The 16740-nt window shown below is 42.8% G+C and overlaps 1 protein-coding gene across 3 annotated transcripts in view; it reads left to right on the forward strand.

Moving 5' to 3' along the window:
- The first annotated feature begins 15115 nt into the window (after positions 1–15115).
- UACA (uveal autoantigen with coiled-coil domains and ankyrin repeats) overlaps positions 15116–16740 on the forward strand; it is an 85078-nt gene continuing 83453 nt past the window's right edge. For 2 of the 3 annotated variants that reach the window (XM_030875095.2, XM_030875097.2), the window contains exon 1: positions 15116–15355. In XM_030875095.2, coding sequence (XP_030730955.1) covers positions 15275–15355 — 81 coding nt within the window. In that variant the 5' untranslated portion in view covers positions 15116–15274. The remainder of the gene's footprint in view (positions 15356–16740) is intronic. The other variant, XM_070044884.1, reaches the window with a different exon arrangement.

Raw genomic sequence — 16740 nt, forward strand, 5'->3', positions numbered from 1 at the left:
TCACTAATCATTAGAGAAATACAAATCAAAACCACGATGAGGTATAACCTCACCCCAGTCAGAATGGCCATCATCAAAAAATCTAGAAACAATAAATGCTGGAGAGGGTGTGGTGAAAAGGGAACCCTCCTGCACTGTTGGTGGGAATGTAAATTGATACAGCCACTATGGAGAACAGTATGGAAGTTCCTTAAAAAACTGAAAATAGAACTACCATATGACCCAGCAATCCCACTACTGAGCATATACCTTGAGAAAACCATAATTCAAAAAGACACATGTACCACAATGTTCATTGCAGCACTATTTACAATAGTCAGGACATGGAAGCAGCCTAAATGTCCATCGACAGATGAATGGATAGAGAAGATGTGGCATACATATACAATAGAATATTACTCACATAAAAAGGAACGAAACTGAATTATTTGTAGTGAGGTTGATGGACCTAGAATCTGTCATACAGAGTAAAGTAAGCCAGAAAGAGAAAAACAAATACCATATGCTAACGCGTATATATGGAATTTTTAAAAGTGGTACTGATGAACCTAGTGGCAGGGCAGGAATAAAGACGCAGGCAGAGAACCCACTTGAGGGCACAGGGGGTGGGGAGGGGGAAGGGGAAGCTGGGGCGAAGTGAGAGAGTGGCATGGACATATACACACTACCAAATGTAAAATGGATGGCTAGTGGGAAGCTGCTGCATAGCACAAGGAGATCAACTCATGCTTTGTGATGACCTAGAGGGATGGGATACGGAGGGTGGGAGGGAGCCTCAAGAGGGAGGGGATATGAGGATATATGTATATGTATAGCTGATTCACTTTCTTGTACAGCAGAAACTAACACAACATTATAAAGCATTTATACTCAAATAAAGATGTGAAAAAAAAAAAAGAAAGAAACTGCGGCCAACCCCCTGGCCATCTGTGGCCTGAAGTCAAGCTATTGGTTTAGCCTGCTCCATTGTGAAGCAATTAGCGAATTCTTTGCTAAGAGGTCTTGGCCTCTCCTAACTGTGTACTTTTCTTGTTTCAGTGATAACTTTCTTCATTACTATCAAAGACTCCTGGACCTTTATACTTTCTCCTTCCTGATCTACCCCAACAAAGCCTTGTTCTCAGAGCCTTAATTCATTAATCCACTCAGTCATTGTATCCATTATGCCTGTTTAGTCGAGTGAAATCACTACTTGAAAGACTATTAGGTGATGTCACTTTCTCTGATTCTAGTGCTCACTAGCTGTGTGACTTGGGCAAGGCATTTACTTTTCTGGTCCCTCTGGTCTAATCTCCTTACCTATAAAGTGAGAGAGTTGTATGAAATGATCCTCTCTCCTTCTACCTTTGTCATTCAGGGTAGGAGACAGAAACCACATGGTACTAGGAACGGGGGAGGTGTAATATAAAGAATGATTAACTCATAACAGAGAACTAGCAACTCAGGGGTAGAGCAAACTTTGAAGAATACTGGAACAGCAGATACAGGGAGCGGCCTAGGACCTACTCCAGGGCTGAGGCAGAGGGACAAATTTGGAGAGTCCCCACTCCCGAGGCTGAGATAAAACCTTATAGCTGTAACCCAGTGAATGGCACAGGAATTCATTGAGGTATTACAGGCTGGGGCTGGCAGCACTTGAAAAACTTGTTGAGGAGCTGCCCATGGGAGTGCTGCTGGTCTCACTGGAAAGTCAGCTAAGGTGCTCGTGGAACTCCACAGAAGTGCCTGTAGGGTGCCACAGAAACTGGCTTGAGGTGAGTATGCCTCTACCAACCCCGCCCCTCTTCCTCTGCTACAGGAAAGCCACAAGAGTAAGAAGAAAAGAAAGCACATACGAACCAGGAAAGGAAGTCCCTTTCTCCTGCTTTTTTGCAGTGTCCCTCCAGAACCCTCTACTGACAAAGCTTAACATCATGCCCTCAGGTAAAGAGAAATGTTTACAGCATCTGGTTTGCTGGGCAATGAAGGGTAGATTTGGAGATGAGAAGCAATAACTGAATAACTGGCGCATCATCGTTATGTCATGTGCGATTCTTTGATTTGTTGAATTTTACATTAAAATGTAAGAAATAAATGAAACCGTTGTATTGTACCTGGCCTAGACATGATCTTAGCTTATTTTTCTATGCCTTCCTCAATAATTAACGAATTGCTTCAGACTGTAACTGGTCCTGAGTAGGATGACTTTTGACCTTAACACTATAAACATGACACAATCATGTTTATATATGATTAGATATATGTCTATATTATATATATAATGGGTAATTAGTTATTACCTATGCCAAGGACAGAGGTGGATGTGAGCTTCCAGGGGAATGAATAGAAGATGTCAAGGCCTTCCATATTCTTCCTAATGACAGCAAATAACTCAGAGGTGAAATAAGATCAAGAGTAAAGTTAATCTCAAACCAGATATCATCAAGAACCAGATGCACAAAGAAACTGTGATAAAAGTTCATAGGAAGGAACACGACCCATAGGCTGAAACGGTCAAGGAAGGAAGGATTTGTGATGGCAGCCAGATTTGAGAAGAATGTTGAACCATGGACAGAAGTTGTACATTAAGTGCAAAGGGAATAGTCCAAGATGTGGCTACAGATGAGGAACAGACTAACGATCCCTCGACCCCAAATTTGCTAGCCTCAGCTTTGAACTGAGCCATTCGGTTGCCAACAGATATGTCATGCGTGTAGTACAGACGCCATGGAGATCAGCATGCAGGACCTCTAAGAGTCACTGGATCGCATGTGAGCTCTTTGTGGAAACATCATTATACAGACCTTCCCCGTCATGTAGCTAAACCCATGGTTCTCATATCAATGGGTTGAGCATTTGCTAGTATATAGGATTTACTGCTATAATAATCAACTTCTCTGCACCTTGTTTCATTGAAACACCAAGATATAAAAGCCAATAAATGTCCCGAATAATTGTGATCAACGGTGCAAACACAGCCTTGCTGTGTCCGGCCCCTCAGGTTTATTTGCTCTCTCCTGAGTGAAGATTGGGCAGAGGTGTGGCTCAGAAGTGTTCTGAGTGTTCGACAAGCTGTGCTCTGCGTGAGGATGTCAGAAGGAAAGTGGCTATTGGCTTCTGTCTATATCACTTGCACTTAATATTTCCTGACATTTGGCCTCTATGACCCTAGAGTTTGCTGGCCTAGGTTTCTCCATCCATCCCCTAAAAGCTGCCATTCCTTAGGCTCTGTCCTAGGCTTGGCTTACTCTACACCTTTCCTGGACCTTCTTATCTATTCCTGTGACTCAGATTACCATTTATATTTGCTGACAACATCTGAGATTTTATCTTTAGCTCCAGACCCGAATAGCCTCCGTGCTACTAGATAAGGATGCAGTATAGGCAACTCCAGCTCAACATATCCCAAGCTGAGCAAACTGTCTTACCTCACAAACTTGTTGCTGCTCCTGCTGTGCCCTTTCAATAAAATGTAACATTATTTCACCCAGGTGTGCAAGTTAAAAACCAGGAAGTCATCATTAACTTTCCACTCTTCCACCCACTACATCCAAGTCAGTCATCAAAGGCTATTAATTCTTTCTCCAAAATCTCTTAAATCCACCTCCTGGCTTTCACCTCACTCTAGTCCCTGTGCCACAACCTGGTCCACCCACAGCCTTCCTCACCTCAGTGATGACAACTTCTAGTTGCTCCAATTCCTAATTGGCTCTCTCGTCTTTCCTATCAATTCATCAGAAATTTTTATCAGCTTAATCTTCAAAGTATATCCAGAATCTGATCACTTCTCTACTGCTACTACCCTGGTCTGGTCACTACTGCCTCTCACTTGGATTACTGCAAAGCCCCGATGTGGTTTCCCATGTCCCTCAGAGAAAAGTCTGGAGCCCTTATAATATCCTTCTGGGAAGTACATGATGTAGCTTTCCACTCCACCTTACATCTCTCAGTTCATATCCATCTCTTGCCCTTTTCCATTCTGTACCAGCCACGTGGGCACTTCTCACTTTCGGTTCTTTGTCCCTCAGGAACAATGATTAATCTCAAGGAGTCTGAACAATGCCTGACACTTGAAAGGTACTCAATAAGGGACTTCCGTGGCAGTCCAGTGGTTAAGACTTCACCTTCCGAATGCAGGGGTGCAGTTTTGATCCCTGGTCAGGGAGATAAGATCCCACGTGACTCGCAGCCAAAAAACCAAAACATAAAACAGAAGTGATATTGTAACAAATTCAATAAAGACTTTAAAAGTGGTCCACATCAGGGACTTCCCTGGTGGTGCCGTGGTTAAGAGTCCACCTCCAATGCAGGGGACACGGTTTCGAGCCCTGGTCCAGGAAGATCCCACATGCCGCGGAGCAGCTAAGCCTGTGAGCCACAACTACTGAAGCCCACGCACCTAGAGCCCAAGCTCCGCAAAGAGAAGCCACCGCAGTGAAAAGCCCGCGCTCCGTGACCAAGTGTAGCCCCTGCTCCCCGCAGCTAGAGGAAGTCCACGCGCAGCAATGAAGACCCAATGCAGCCAAATAAATAAATTTATAAAAAAACAATAGTCCACATCAAAAAAATCTTTTAAAAAGGTAGTATTGAATTAATTAATTTTCTCAATCACAAACTCTCATGTTGCTTAATTTTTCCTGTTTTTAATGATGCTGTTTGCTCTTTCAATTGTTTCTTGAAATATGTATTTAGCATCTCAATTTTGGACAGCGTTGACTAGATTTTTGTTTAAAGTGGACAAGAGAACGCAGTGCTCCTACAATATCAGGAACATTGGCAAAAAAATAAAAATCTGGGGAACATGTCTGAAAGAAAACTTGATTCCACCCTAGAGTCTTGTTTCAGCCCTGGACTGTAAACCATACTTGTTCTGACATGAACCAGGAATGAAACTGGGAAGACATACTTTTGAAAGTTCACATAACAATCACCCATGACTTTATAAATGCACCACTCTGGTGAATATTCATAGTCTTAAAACTGAAACTAGAAGGTCAATGAATCCTTTGTTTAAGGTGATATTAAGCTAAATCTCTCTGTGTGAATTGCTTTCATACAGAAAACTCAGTCACATTATCCAGTAAGTCAACACCAACTTCTCAGCACTTACTTGAGGAAGCCGTATAACTACTGCTTTAAGAGCATAGGCCTGGAATTACACAGAGATGTTGAAACACAGGAAGTGACCACTCTGAATCTCTATATGTGATTATATCTTATTCACTTCATTATTTCAATATTTTGGAAAAAAGAGAGAAAATATGAACAAAAGACAAACACTGGAACAAGATGGTCTCTTGCACCCATTCCTAACCATAATATCAAAAATACATTAGAATCAGTATTCTTCATGGCTAGAGTTTTCTTTTTAATTCATTCATTTGGCCCATAGGAGAGGGCCTATAATGTCAGACCAATTGAAATTCTGAGATCTCAAAGTTATCGTTGCTAGACGTACCCAAGGAAGCATGAGGTCTGTTGGTGCCAGAAGGGCTCTTACTAGTTTTTTCCAGTGATGTGCTGGAGCTAATCTATAACAGCTGATTTGTAAATTTTAAGGGATTTTTACGAGCTGGTTGAACTCCATGCTAGCTTGAACTCCGAGGTGGGAGTATTTATACCATGGAGACTGGCCATCACTGCCAACCAGGATTCCCCCCACCAAAAAACAATGCCAGCTGTTAAATCACCAACATTACATCACTTGTTCAGTCTTTCAGTCTCTTTGACAGACTTTGCTGAGTCAACAGGGGTTTCTAAATTCCCATTTTTCAGTGTTGGACTTTCTGAAGTATTGTGACTTTCTATAGTGAATCCTATCCATCTACAGGTATAGGTCTTTGATTTCAGTTTTGGTTTTAGAGATTTTTTTTTTCTCTATGGGCAAATTATTAACAAGCATGAATAACTGATTAGGATTTGGTTTTACATTTATTTACAAACTACTTTTGTAATTACGTGGCGTGATTAATAATTGCTGACTCTCTGTCCTTCCCATCTCCTGGACAACTTCATGGTCTCTCATATTGACATAATTTAGCCTTTGTAAACTTCAGATTCATCACTTATAAAACTGAGATAATAATAGTGCATGCTGCTCACTTCGTTGTTGGGAGTATTAAAGAAATAACACAGGTAAAGAACTTGGCACAGTGCTTGGCACAGTACATGGTAGTATCTCAATAAATTTTAGTTATCATGTAGTAACAGTAGTAGCAGCACTTTGTGCTGTGAGGTACATACACACAATAAGGTAAGATGTGGTATTTTGGTGGACAAATATTTTGACCAATCCCTATACAGCTCAGGAACACAAATTAACCAATATTTGCTGCTTGGTGGTTTAGATATTGGTGGTCCTTGTCTGAGTGGATCCCTTTGCTGGTAGAAGGAGATTAGTTGAGTATTTATCTTCATACTCCCAGAATAGCATTGAGGATCTCTTAGATCAGGAAGATCAAGTTGATATTTTGGAGTTGTAAGACTGAAAGATATTGGCTATTTCATACTTTCTCCTTTCTTCTGAAACTTCTGAAAGCCCTGTTTCTTCACTGCCCATCTTTCCTTTAACTGATGATCATGATTCATGAGAAAAGAGAAGCAACCCAGTTGAGACCTTCTTTTTTTCCTTCTGCTAAATATACCAACCTATACATATCTCTACCTGTATTTTCTGCCTTCCTTCCTGTTACTACAGATGATGAGTTCAAGCTTCTATGTGAGGAATCAGACCCCTTTTTCACCTTCTCAAGGACTTAATCTGTACGAATATCCCCATTCTCTGTTTCGTCCGTCCTTCCCCCTCTACTGGATCCTTCTCCTCCCAGCTTACAAAAATGTTTTAGTAGCTCCCACCTTAAAAAGACTTCTGCTGACCTCTTTTCACCCTCCAGCTACTATCCCCATTTCTCTGCTCCCCTTCACACCACATTGATTATAGTCTCTATCCCATTACCTTCCATTCTGTCTTTAACCTACTTTAGCCCAAACTGAGGGAAACTGTTTGTCAAGGCTGTTAGTACCGTCCATGACGCCAAACCCAATGGTCTCTCATCTGTCTTCATGCTTCTCCAACTTTCAGCGCTACTTGGCAAGGCTGAACTTTGAAAAACCATCCTCTCTTGGCTGCTGCATCACCACCCTCTGGTTTTCTGCCTGCTCTCTAGCCATTCCTTCTTAGTCTCCTCCTCCTTGCCTTCTCCTCTGCTTGTTTTCTAAATGTTGCAGTATCCATGTCTTGGCCTTTGGCCCTCTTCCATAACAGAGCTCATCTGGTCCCATGGCCTTAAAGTCTATTTCTTTGCCCTTGATTCCCAAATCTGTGTCTCCAGCCCCACCTCTCCGATGAGTTTCACTGTTGCTGTTTAGGCTGTCTACTTGATATATCCCCACTTGGACGCCCAATGGGAAGTTCAAACCAGCATGACTAAAATAAAACTCTTAACTTCCGCTTTGAAACACAGCTCCTGTAGTCATTCCCACTCAGTCAATGGCACTACGATCCACCTAGTTGTCTAAGGTATTATCCTCTCTGTATCCAGTCTACTAGCAAGTCAGTTCTATCCCTAGACTATAACCCAATCCTCTTCATACCCTTCTGCTTTCCCTCTTGGTCATTTATGATCAGTTTTTTCTGCAGAAACAGAAAGATCTTTGGGGTATATAGATAAGATGCCAACATCCCCTGCTTAATTAACTTCCTATTAGAACCTTAACTAGCTTCCTGTTAGAAAACAATCTAAAATCCTTACTTTGACCCACAAGGCTGTGTTGGCCCCAGCCTGCCTTTCCAAACTCATCTTGCTCCTATACTTCCCCCCTTACGCTGCAGTAACGCTGGTCTTCAATGTGCTCCTTCAACTTGCTAAGTTGGACCTCCACTTAGGGCCTGTGCATTTGCTGTTTCCTCTGCCTGTAGTGTTCTGCCTCCACATAGACACTTGGAAGGCTCCCTTCAGTCCTCCAGACTTGAGTTCAAAGTCACTTCTCCAAGAGACCTTCCTTGACCACCCATTCTACAGTAGCCTCTCCTCTCTTGTTCTCTAACACGTGACTCTTTCTGTTTTCCTCACATACCACTATTTGAATTTATCTTGGTCACTTATTTGTGTGTTTACATTTTCTCCTCCCTTCCACCATGCTTGTGAGAATTAAGCTCCATGACAGCAAAGCCCCTCACCTACCTTGTTCCCTTGTTTCCCCTGCACTGCCTCACACATCACCTGTGACTAACCAACAATTGCTGAGTGAATGCGTGACCATTCTGGACACTGAACAAGGTATTTCTAAATACTACAAGGGTAAATGTAGGCGAGAAATTGACTGCTACACTGCTCACTGTCCTGTATGTAATGCCACACCCATATGAGAAATGTATTCTAGAATGCAGCATCAGGAAAACTTCTGTGAAGAACCTGCTGTGCCTCTTCCTTTCCCCATATTAGAGCTGTCACTGATGGTTTCCATTTTTGATTTGCCCTGGCTGTTAGGAAGTGGAAAGCCAAATTTCAAACCCAGTACAGCAATAGTGGTTGTTCTAACAGTCCCTTCCTCTGGTTTATTTCCTACTTTTGTTATGGGAAGTATGGTAGTGAGATTTGTTATGTCACCTCCGTTTTTTTTTTTTGGAGAGAAGTATGATTTAAATGAAAACATTGAAAGGGTTGACATCTAGTGTTGACTTGGAGCAATGTGATATTGAATGGGAGCTTTCTGGCCATAAGGGTTCAGGTGGTAGTGTGAGCTTTGTTGTTGTTTGGGGTTTGCTGTGATTCATATTTGTGGATTCCCTAAGGTTAATTTAATTAGGACTTACTTGGCTAATCAGAGCCCAACCCTCTGGGTTGTCAGGCTTATTTGTATTTGTTGACTTGACAAGTGTCACTTCAGAGTTATGAGCCGAAGAGCTGCTGCATCTTGAGAGTTTGTTATTCTCTTCCTGTCTCAGGAGTGGAAGAAAGATGCCTTTTAGTTTAGGCTTAAAATGCTATGCCTTGATCTTAGGCTAATTCATGAACCACACCCTCCTAAGGGAACTGTTCAAAGGAACTGTTCTTAATTGTTGTTTAGATCTGGGGATGGTTCTGAAGTTTATGGAGCATAATAGATAATGCTTCTCCCTAGTATGACAAAATTAAAATGTAACTCTTTTGAAGTCCAGAATGTGTTGGTATTTTAATTGATTAGTTATTTTATATATTTTGCTTGTAGCAATAGCATTCATAAAATAGCAATAGGGAGAGCATACATCAATCCATTATTATTGAATGTTTTGATGCTTGTACTAAATCGATGTTGATGGTGTAAAGAATATATACATGGCTAATTCATGAGGACATCATAGTGGACAAATCTCTTTGAATAGTTAAAGTATGCTTTTAAAACAGCCCTCATGGCTTATATGCAGTGTGGAATAATGCCACTGTATACGAGAATTGTACCTTAATTTAAAATTTTCTCTCAAATAATCATTGTAATTAAGTATTACTGAGAAATTTGATACAAAATTAAATTTTAATTTTTGATAATAATTTAAACATTGGTACAAATAATTTTGAAGAAGGTGCATAGAGGAAAATTTTTTGCAAGCTATTCTCATCCAGGAAGCAAAAGTCTGAGTCTTTTGTTAACCAAATCCAAGCATACATACATACATACATACAGAAATCCTGTATGACATTGATTTTTTTTTTTTTTTTTTTTGCGGTACGCGGGCCTCTCACTGTTGTGGCCTCTCCTGTTGCAGAGCACAGGCTCCGGATGCGCGGGCTCAGCGGCCATGGCTCATGGGCCCAGCTGCTCCAAGGCATGTGGGATCTTCCCGGACCGGGGCACGAACCCGCATCCCCTGCATCGGCAGGTGGACTCTCAACCACTGCGCCACCAGGGAAGCCCGACATTGATTTTTAAGATTAATCTGTTGAAATACAAGGTTACCCACACTAATGTGGGTTCAATTTTTTTATATGAAAATTAGGACTTACATAAAGATTTATTAATTTGTGTTTAATTAATTTGTGAAGATATTTTATGAAAGTCCATAGTACTTATAAGTAATAATATCAGTATAAATAGTACTTATAAATAATAATATAATATAATCTTGTATGATGTAAAATATAATAATATACAGAAGCTGTGTTTACATATAACTTTATTAGAACATCTATTTATCCAATATTTTGCCTATGACCTTCTTTTCAGCATAACTTAAACCACTATAGTCAATGGTAATCTTAATTTAAGCTACTGTAAGATCACTGTTAAATATGTATCATAAAGTTTGGGGCATTTACCAAGCATATTTGAAAGTGAGATTTACCTTGACTTATTCTGTCTGGAATGTCCTTTCATTAGGATGAGTAGCAAAGATTGGTATGGAGTAACTGAAGGTATACCAGTCACATAATTTACTAGTAATTATTCGTTCAGAAGTATTAATAATACCTTGCCAGAATTTTAAAAGACCCCTGGAGATTTGGAAGGGAAAAATTATAAGGAGGACACATAAACTATCATTTAAAATCCGTAGAGATTGTCTTTATTTGCCATATTTTCAATTCAAAAGCAAGAAACTTTTCTATTCCACTTCGACAGTGCTGAAGGCTTGAAAGTCTTTTGACTCATTGTTTGTGCATATCCTGGTGTGCTGGCCAAGATAAGAAAAATCCAGGGTCTGGAATCCAGGAAAGTTCATTATGGAAGTCAGATGGTTACTGATTCATGAACCAAATGCTGTGCGTTTATCTGGGTTCCAGGATGAGTAGCCTGTTATAAAAGGAGCAATCAAGAGCTTCTGCCATGAGCACTGAGGGCCGTCAGTCTCAAGTGAGGCCAACGGTATTTCTGGAACTTTGTGTAATCAAGACTTGATAACAAAGGTTAATTTTCACGAAGTGAAATGGGTTGGCTTCTCTGACATTAAAACTGAATTCAGAGAAATAATTGTGGGTATCTCGGCAGCTTTTAGGTGTAAGCTCAATTACGTCAGGGAAATCTGGTTTTGTTCCTGACCATGCCCCTCCCTGCTTTTCTTCTCCCTCTTTCAGTACCGAAGCTAATGACACACGTGATGTGTCATAGGTGAATGACAGTCTGTAAATGCCAAGGAGGACAGAGAGTTAGATGGAAAGCAGCCGTCTTCAGGAGGTAATTGGTAGGCTCAAGATTGCTTATAGCAGAGCACAAAACAACCGTCAGCGGGGGAGATTAAAGAAGTTTCTCTAAGAGGGAAGCAGCTATCTCTTCTTCTCACTTTTCTTCCTCCCACCCTAGTTTTCCAGGATGTAGTCATTGGAGAGCTTACTAGAAATACAGATGGTTTTAAAATTCGTGCCAAAGATCACCTATTTATTTTTTTAAAGCTCTCTTATGCATTGTGTTTTAGTTTTGACTGTGGCAACAGAAGAAGGTGTGAGAACAGCCTCAGGTCTTTCATTCCTGGGACTGCCATATGAGTTGTAGGTGGAGGTGTCTTTCCTCAGGACCCCGTGGCCACATGTGGTTCTGCCACCTATCTGCTTTGGTATCTGGGCTGGCAGAGAATGACTGATGTTCTGGGATCCTCCATGGAATTACTGACTGACTTTGTTGGCTGGGTTCCCTGGGGCTACCAGGACTGGCAGGAAGTTCTGAAAATGAAGAGGGAAGTCGTTGGATATAAAATTCATAACTGAAGATTGTCTGAAGGAGATCTTCCTGCTTGAAAGGGGATCGTTTTAAGTGTAAATTTTTGATTCTGTGTGTCTAATTCATCTTGTCTTTGTCGTCTTGTTGACATTATCATCACATCATTATCAGTGAGAAGCTCCCAACGGTGCTTTCTTATCTGCTATGGCTGTCCCCCAGGGGAATCCTTTGTCATCTTGGTGTCCCTTCTCAGTGCACTCACTGAAGCTCCTCCCAACCTTGGGTACGCCCCCTTCATGCAGACTAATTTCCTGATCTTTCCTTCCCTGAATACCACCCACATCTGCTATCTACCATACAGCTCAGTAAGTAGTTGCTCTCCAGTTAAGTGGTGTATGTTAGCTTTGTACCCCAGTCTAGAACACAAGTTCCTTGACAGCCAGGGACAAAGAACAGAGGCGGTGAGGAGACTCACTTTTCCCCTTCTGTATTATTTGAGAATCTTTACATTGTGCATGTGTAACCTATTAAAATAATTTTTAAAGATGCATTTCCCTTCCGGGTTTCATATCTTATAAAACACAAGAAGCAAAACTAACAAAAAAAATCATATAGATTCAGCATGGTACCAAATAAATTCCTTCCAGATTTGATAAGTGCCTTTTGCTCTGAAGGGAAGATAAAAATAAATAATAGTGGTAATAGTTAAAAAACAAAACCTGTCTGGCTGAATGCTAATAATAGTGACTTTACTTCATGTGGGGAGCTTCCAGATCAATATAAAAAAGAGGTACTGCGCATACAAACCAGTGTTATTTACTTAGCAGCTCTCAAATGGGAATAAGCAGACATCAGCTATCAAGTTTCTAGCCTGGAAAAATCCACAAAGGCCACTGAACACAAGACACCATGGGAACATTGTGCAGACAGTTCATAAAAATAACTTGCCCAAACATTTTTGGAAACTGATGCAAGCTGTACTGTGGCTCTGTCTGCTTCCTTTGCTTTATCCAGTAACAACTGAAAAGAGGCCAGGACTATGAGAACTTAGATGCTACAGGAGATACCCAGTATTCACCACAGGGAAAGTACCAACCCTGTGTTACATGAATACACACAACAAACTATAATTCACTCTAATAACCAAGAAGAATGCATCAATCTATTCAGAAATATTTATTGAGCACCTAGTACATGCTAAGCACTCTAGGGAATTCAAACATATATCACTTATTCCCTAGTTTTAAGAAGTTTGAAGTCTAGCAGTGAAATAATGCTTGTTCAGAACATATGTATTAGTATTATCTGAGAGGTTCAAGGTAATCATTCTGAGGATGGAGAGATCACTTTCAGTTGAGTGATCAGAGAAGGCTCTACTAGAGAGGTGGGCACTTGGAATGGATGTATGATTTAAAAAAAATTTTTATTAAAGTATAACACACACAAAAGTGTACATATCAGGGCTTCCCTGGTGGTGCAGTGGTTGAGAGTCCGCCTGCGGATGCAGGGGACACAGGTTCGTGCCCTGGTCCGGGAAGATCCCACATGCCATGGAGTGGCTAGGCCCGTGAGCCATGGCCGCTGAGCCTGCGCTTCCAGAGCCTGTGCTCCGCAACGGGAGAGGCCACAACAGTGAGAGGCCCGTGAACCCCCCCCCCAAAAAGTGTACATATCATAAAGACTATAGGCTAACTGAATTTTCACAAACTGAACACATTAGTTATGTAACCAGCACACTAGTTATATAATCAGATAGAATAGTGCAATACTCTAGAAGCTCCCTTTGTGCTCTCTTCCACCATTCTTGGGGGGGAGTAGGATTTTGTTAGATGAATGTAGACAGAAAGAAAATTACTGGAGGAGGGATCAACATGCATAAAGGTATGGAAATTAAAAGGCAAGACCCATGTTTGAGGAATGGGCTGAAGAGTTATTTGCTTGGAGTGTCAGCTGGAGAACAGGGTTGCGTTCATGTTGTTGAGCCTTAAATGCCAAGTAAAGGAGGTAAATTTTATTCATTAGCTGCTGAAGGTTTTTGAGCAAGGGAGGAATATTTTGTACGATTTTTTGATGATGGTTGGTAGTTTATTGGTGACAGGAGAGGTGAGACTAGAGATCAGGTGACCAGTTGGAAAGTTTCTATAATATCCAGGTATGAGATAATTTTGGATCTGCAGTAGCAGCTGAGGACAGAGGAACTAGCCATCTACAGATACTATGAAGAGCCAACAAAACTGAATGGCTGTGGATCTTGAGGAAGGAGGAGGAGTCAAAGAAAATTTCCTTCCATAGAACTAATCAAGAGAAAATTTATTAATTTTCTCAAATAGTTCATTGTTACTTACTATTTCGTTAAGGGTTAACACGGTCTTTAAATACTGTCTCTCTAAAAGAGTTCTGAAAACTTTCTTACACTATTTGAATAAAACCTTGAGTTATTCTAAGGAAACTCAAAGAAGCAACTGACCTTTCAGACAAAAAGAGTACTTTGCTAGTCGGAAATGTGGATTGTTTGTCTTTTCAACTTGGTGAATTCTAGAATAAACATTTTGCTGGGAAAAACTGACTCCAAGGAAGACTTTTGAAGATGTCACTGTAACAACAAATTATTGGGTGTTGCTCACTTGCCCGTTTACCCATCCTTCCCTTAAATAATTCTCAATAATCCAGATTTCTGGGTAGGATGAATTAATTTCACTGTATGCTTTTACCAGTAATGTGTTTCTACAGGAAACAAAAAATTTTTTTGAAGAAAGGACAATATTTTTTTCTTTTACAGCTTTTTATATCACTTTGGCCATTTTTTAATTAAAGCTGTCCCCCTCCATTTTCCATCTCTTTCCCTCCAAAGCAGTGGTTTATGGACTCCACAAATAATTATTGAGCACCGGACATGTGCTTTGATTTTTCTATAACATCTTTCAAAGTCTGTTCTTAACTATTTTTGTTTCTGTACAACCAGCACGTTATTCTTTAGAAGCGTTTTTTTTTCTGTAGTTTCTGATGTGCGTGGTTGTTCCCAGATACTGGGATCTGTGTAGTAAAACATCTTCAGATGTAAGGGAAGTTGCTCTTGAAAGCCGTTGTGTGTGCGGGTGACCAGGAGTGCTTTCTGGGATCAGACGGAAGGAAGGGAACTCTACTTGGGAAAGAGCACGTGGGTGGGAAGAGGAAGGGAGTCCGGGAAGATGAGAGCTGGTGTAGGCTGGACCCCATGCTCTCTCTAGACCTGAGGCTCCATCACCCAGGTAGGCAGGCGCCGATGGTCTGGAGCCTGCCTCTTGCGTCTCTCCAGACCGCTGGCCACCCACCTCTGCCACTCCCCCATCAGAAGTTCCAAACTTTTTCTCCAGCAGGGAGAGGAAGGGTGTTATTAAGTTTGAAAGGGAAGTCCCTCCCCCTTCCCGGATTCCTATTGGTCGGGGCCGGCCCCATCCCCGCCACGGTCGCAGGCGGATTGGCTGTGGGAGGGGAGCCGCGCCGCAGGCCCTGGGCCGACCGCCGCCAGGGGCCGACAGCCGCCGGGGGCCCCCAGGTGGCAGGCAGGTGGGGCCCGGACTGCCAGCGCTGTCGCCTCCTCTGCGCGCTTGCAGTCCTCAGACTCTAAGGTTCGCGCGCGGATCAGACACGCCGCGCTCAGCGGGAGAGGGACTGCCACGACTTGGCCATGAAGAGCCTCAAGTCCCGCCTGAGGAGGCAGGACGCGTCCGGCCCCGCGTCGTCCGGCGCCGCCGCCGCCGCCAGCGCGGTGAGTCCCGCGGCCCGTGGGCGCCCCGGACTCCCGGAGCTGCCCTCCCGCGAGCCGCGGAGTCCTTCTCTGCTCGGCTTTGCCTCAGAGCGTCCCGCTGGGTCGGCCCCGGCGACTCCTCCTCCCTCGTCTGGCCAGGGCTCCGCGTCGGCCCGGAGACCCTGGGGACCCTGCCCACCGCCGCCCCCGGGCCTCGACGGATCCCTTTCCCGCCCCTCATCCCGGGGTCTCCCAGCTCCTGGCCTTCGGGATTGGATCGCACCCTCTTCCTCAATTCGGTTTTCGGGGTTGTCCCCCATCCCGGCCCTTCCCCGGCGACCCCAGCCCCTCCCTTCTCCCGGGCTGGCCCCCGTATCCCACGCGCGCTCTGACTCGGCGCGATTCCACGGGGCCCAGGCGGGCGCCCCTCTGTCCCCGGAGCTGCGGGCCGGGCGGGGGCTTGGCGCCCCGCAGTCCAGGTGGACAGGGCAATGGACCTGGCGCCGCCCCGCCCGGACTCCGAACCTTCCGTGGGTGAGCGCTGCCGGGCTGGGTGGAAGTCGTGTCCTGGACGCTGTCGCGAGGTCCCTGGGAAAGTTTGATTTCTGAGTGAGGCAGATGGAATCGAGCGTAGTTGTAAAGACAACGCCCCCAATGGGTGGTGACCCTGGAAGTGAAGGTGGTTGTCCTGTGGGACCGTGTAAGTCTCACCTGTGGGACAGACCTGTGTAGACCTCCATTCGGCGCAGATCTGCAGCCCGGCCTCAGTGTGCACGCTAAGAAGTTCTCAGGGCCTCTCTTAAGTTGGCAGGAGAACAGAAATCTTGAGAAACAGCCTGACTGCAGATGTTGGGATTTAGATAATTTGGCAAGTTAGAAGAGTTGGCCATATCACCAGCATTCTGTATTATTAGAATAAACGTTATTTTAAAAGTCTTGGAAGAGTCAGAAACGTAAACGAGATGTAATGCTCAAAATGCCTGGTTGCCCATTTGGAGTAATTAAAATGGACCTTAATAAGTTTACATAGGTTTTACCCAATGATTATATGCTTTTTATGAGAATACTAATTAATCTGCTTTGGCTTTTGAGTGAATTCAGAACTGTGCCTTTCTCCCCACCTGACTACTTCTAGGATGATTTTACTTGGACTTAAAGGAAATTGTGGCGAAACTTGGCTCTTTAATTCCCAACTGAAAAAAACAAAGAAAAAAAAAGGGATAGCTTCAGATGGCATGATATTTGATGATTTGATATTGTTTAATAAAGCATGAAATTGTTTAATTAGCCCATAGAAGGAATGATTACTTTAACATTATTTTTTAAAATAAAATAATTGGCAGAAACGTCATTTAGCGATATCAGAGGTCACTATAGGTAGTTGAGTTAAAGATACAACTTCTTTG

This window comes from Globicephala melas, chromosome 2 (assembly GCF_963455315.2).
Source record: "Globicephala melas chromosome 2, mGloMel1.2, whole genome shotgun sequence".
Taxonomy (NCBI): domain Eukaryota; kingdom Metazoa; phylum Chordata; class Mammalia; order Artiodactyla; family Delphinidae; genus Globicephala; species Globicephala melas.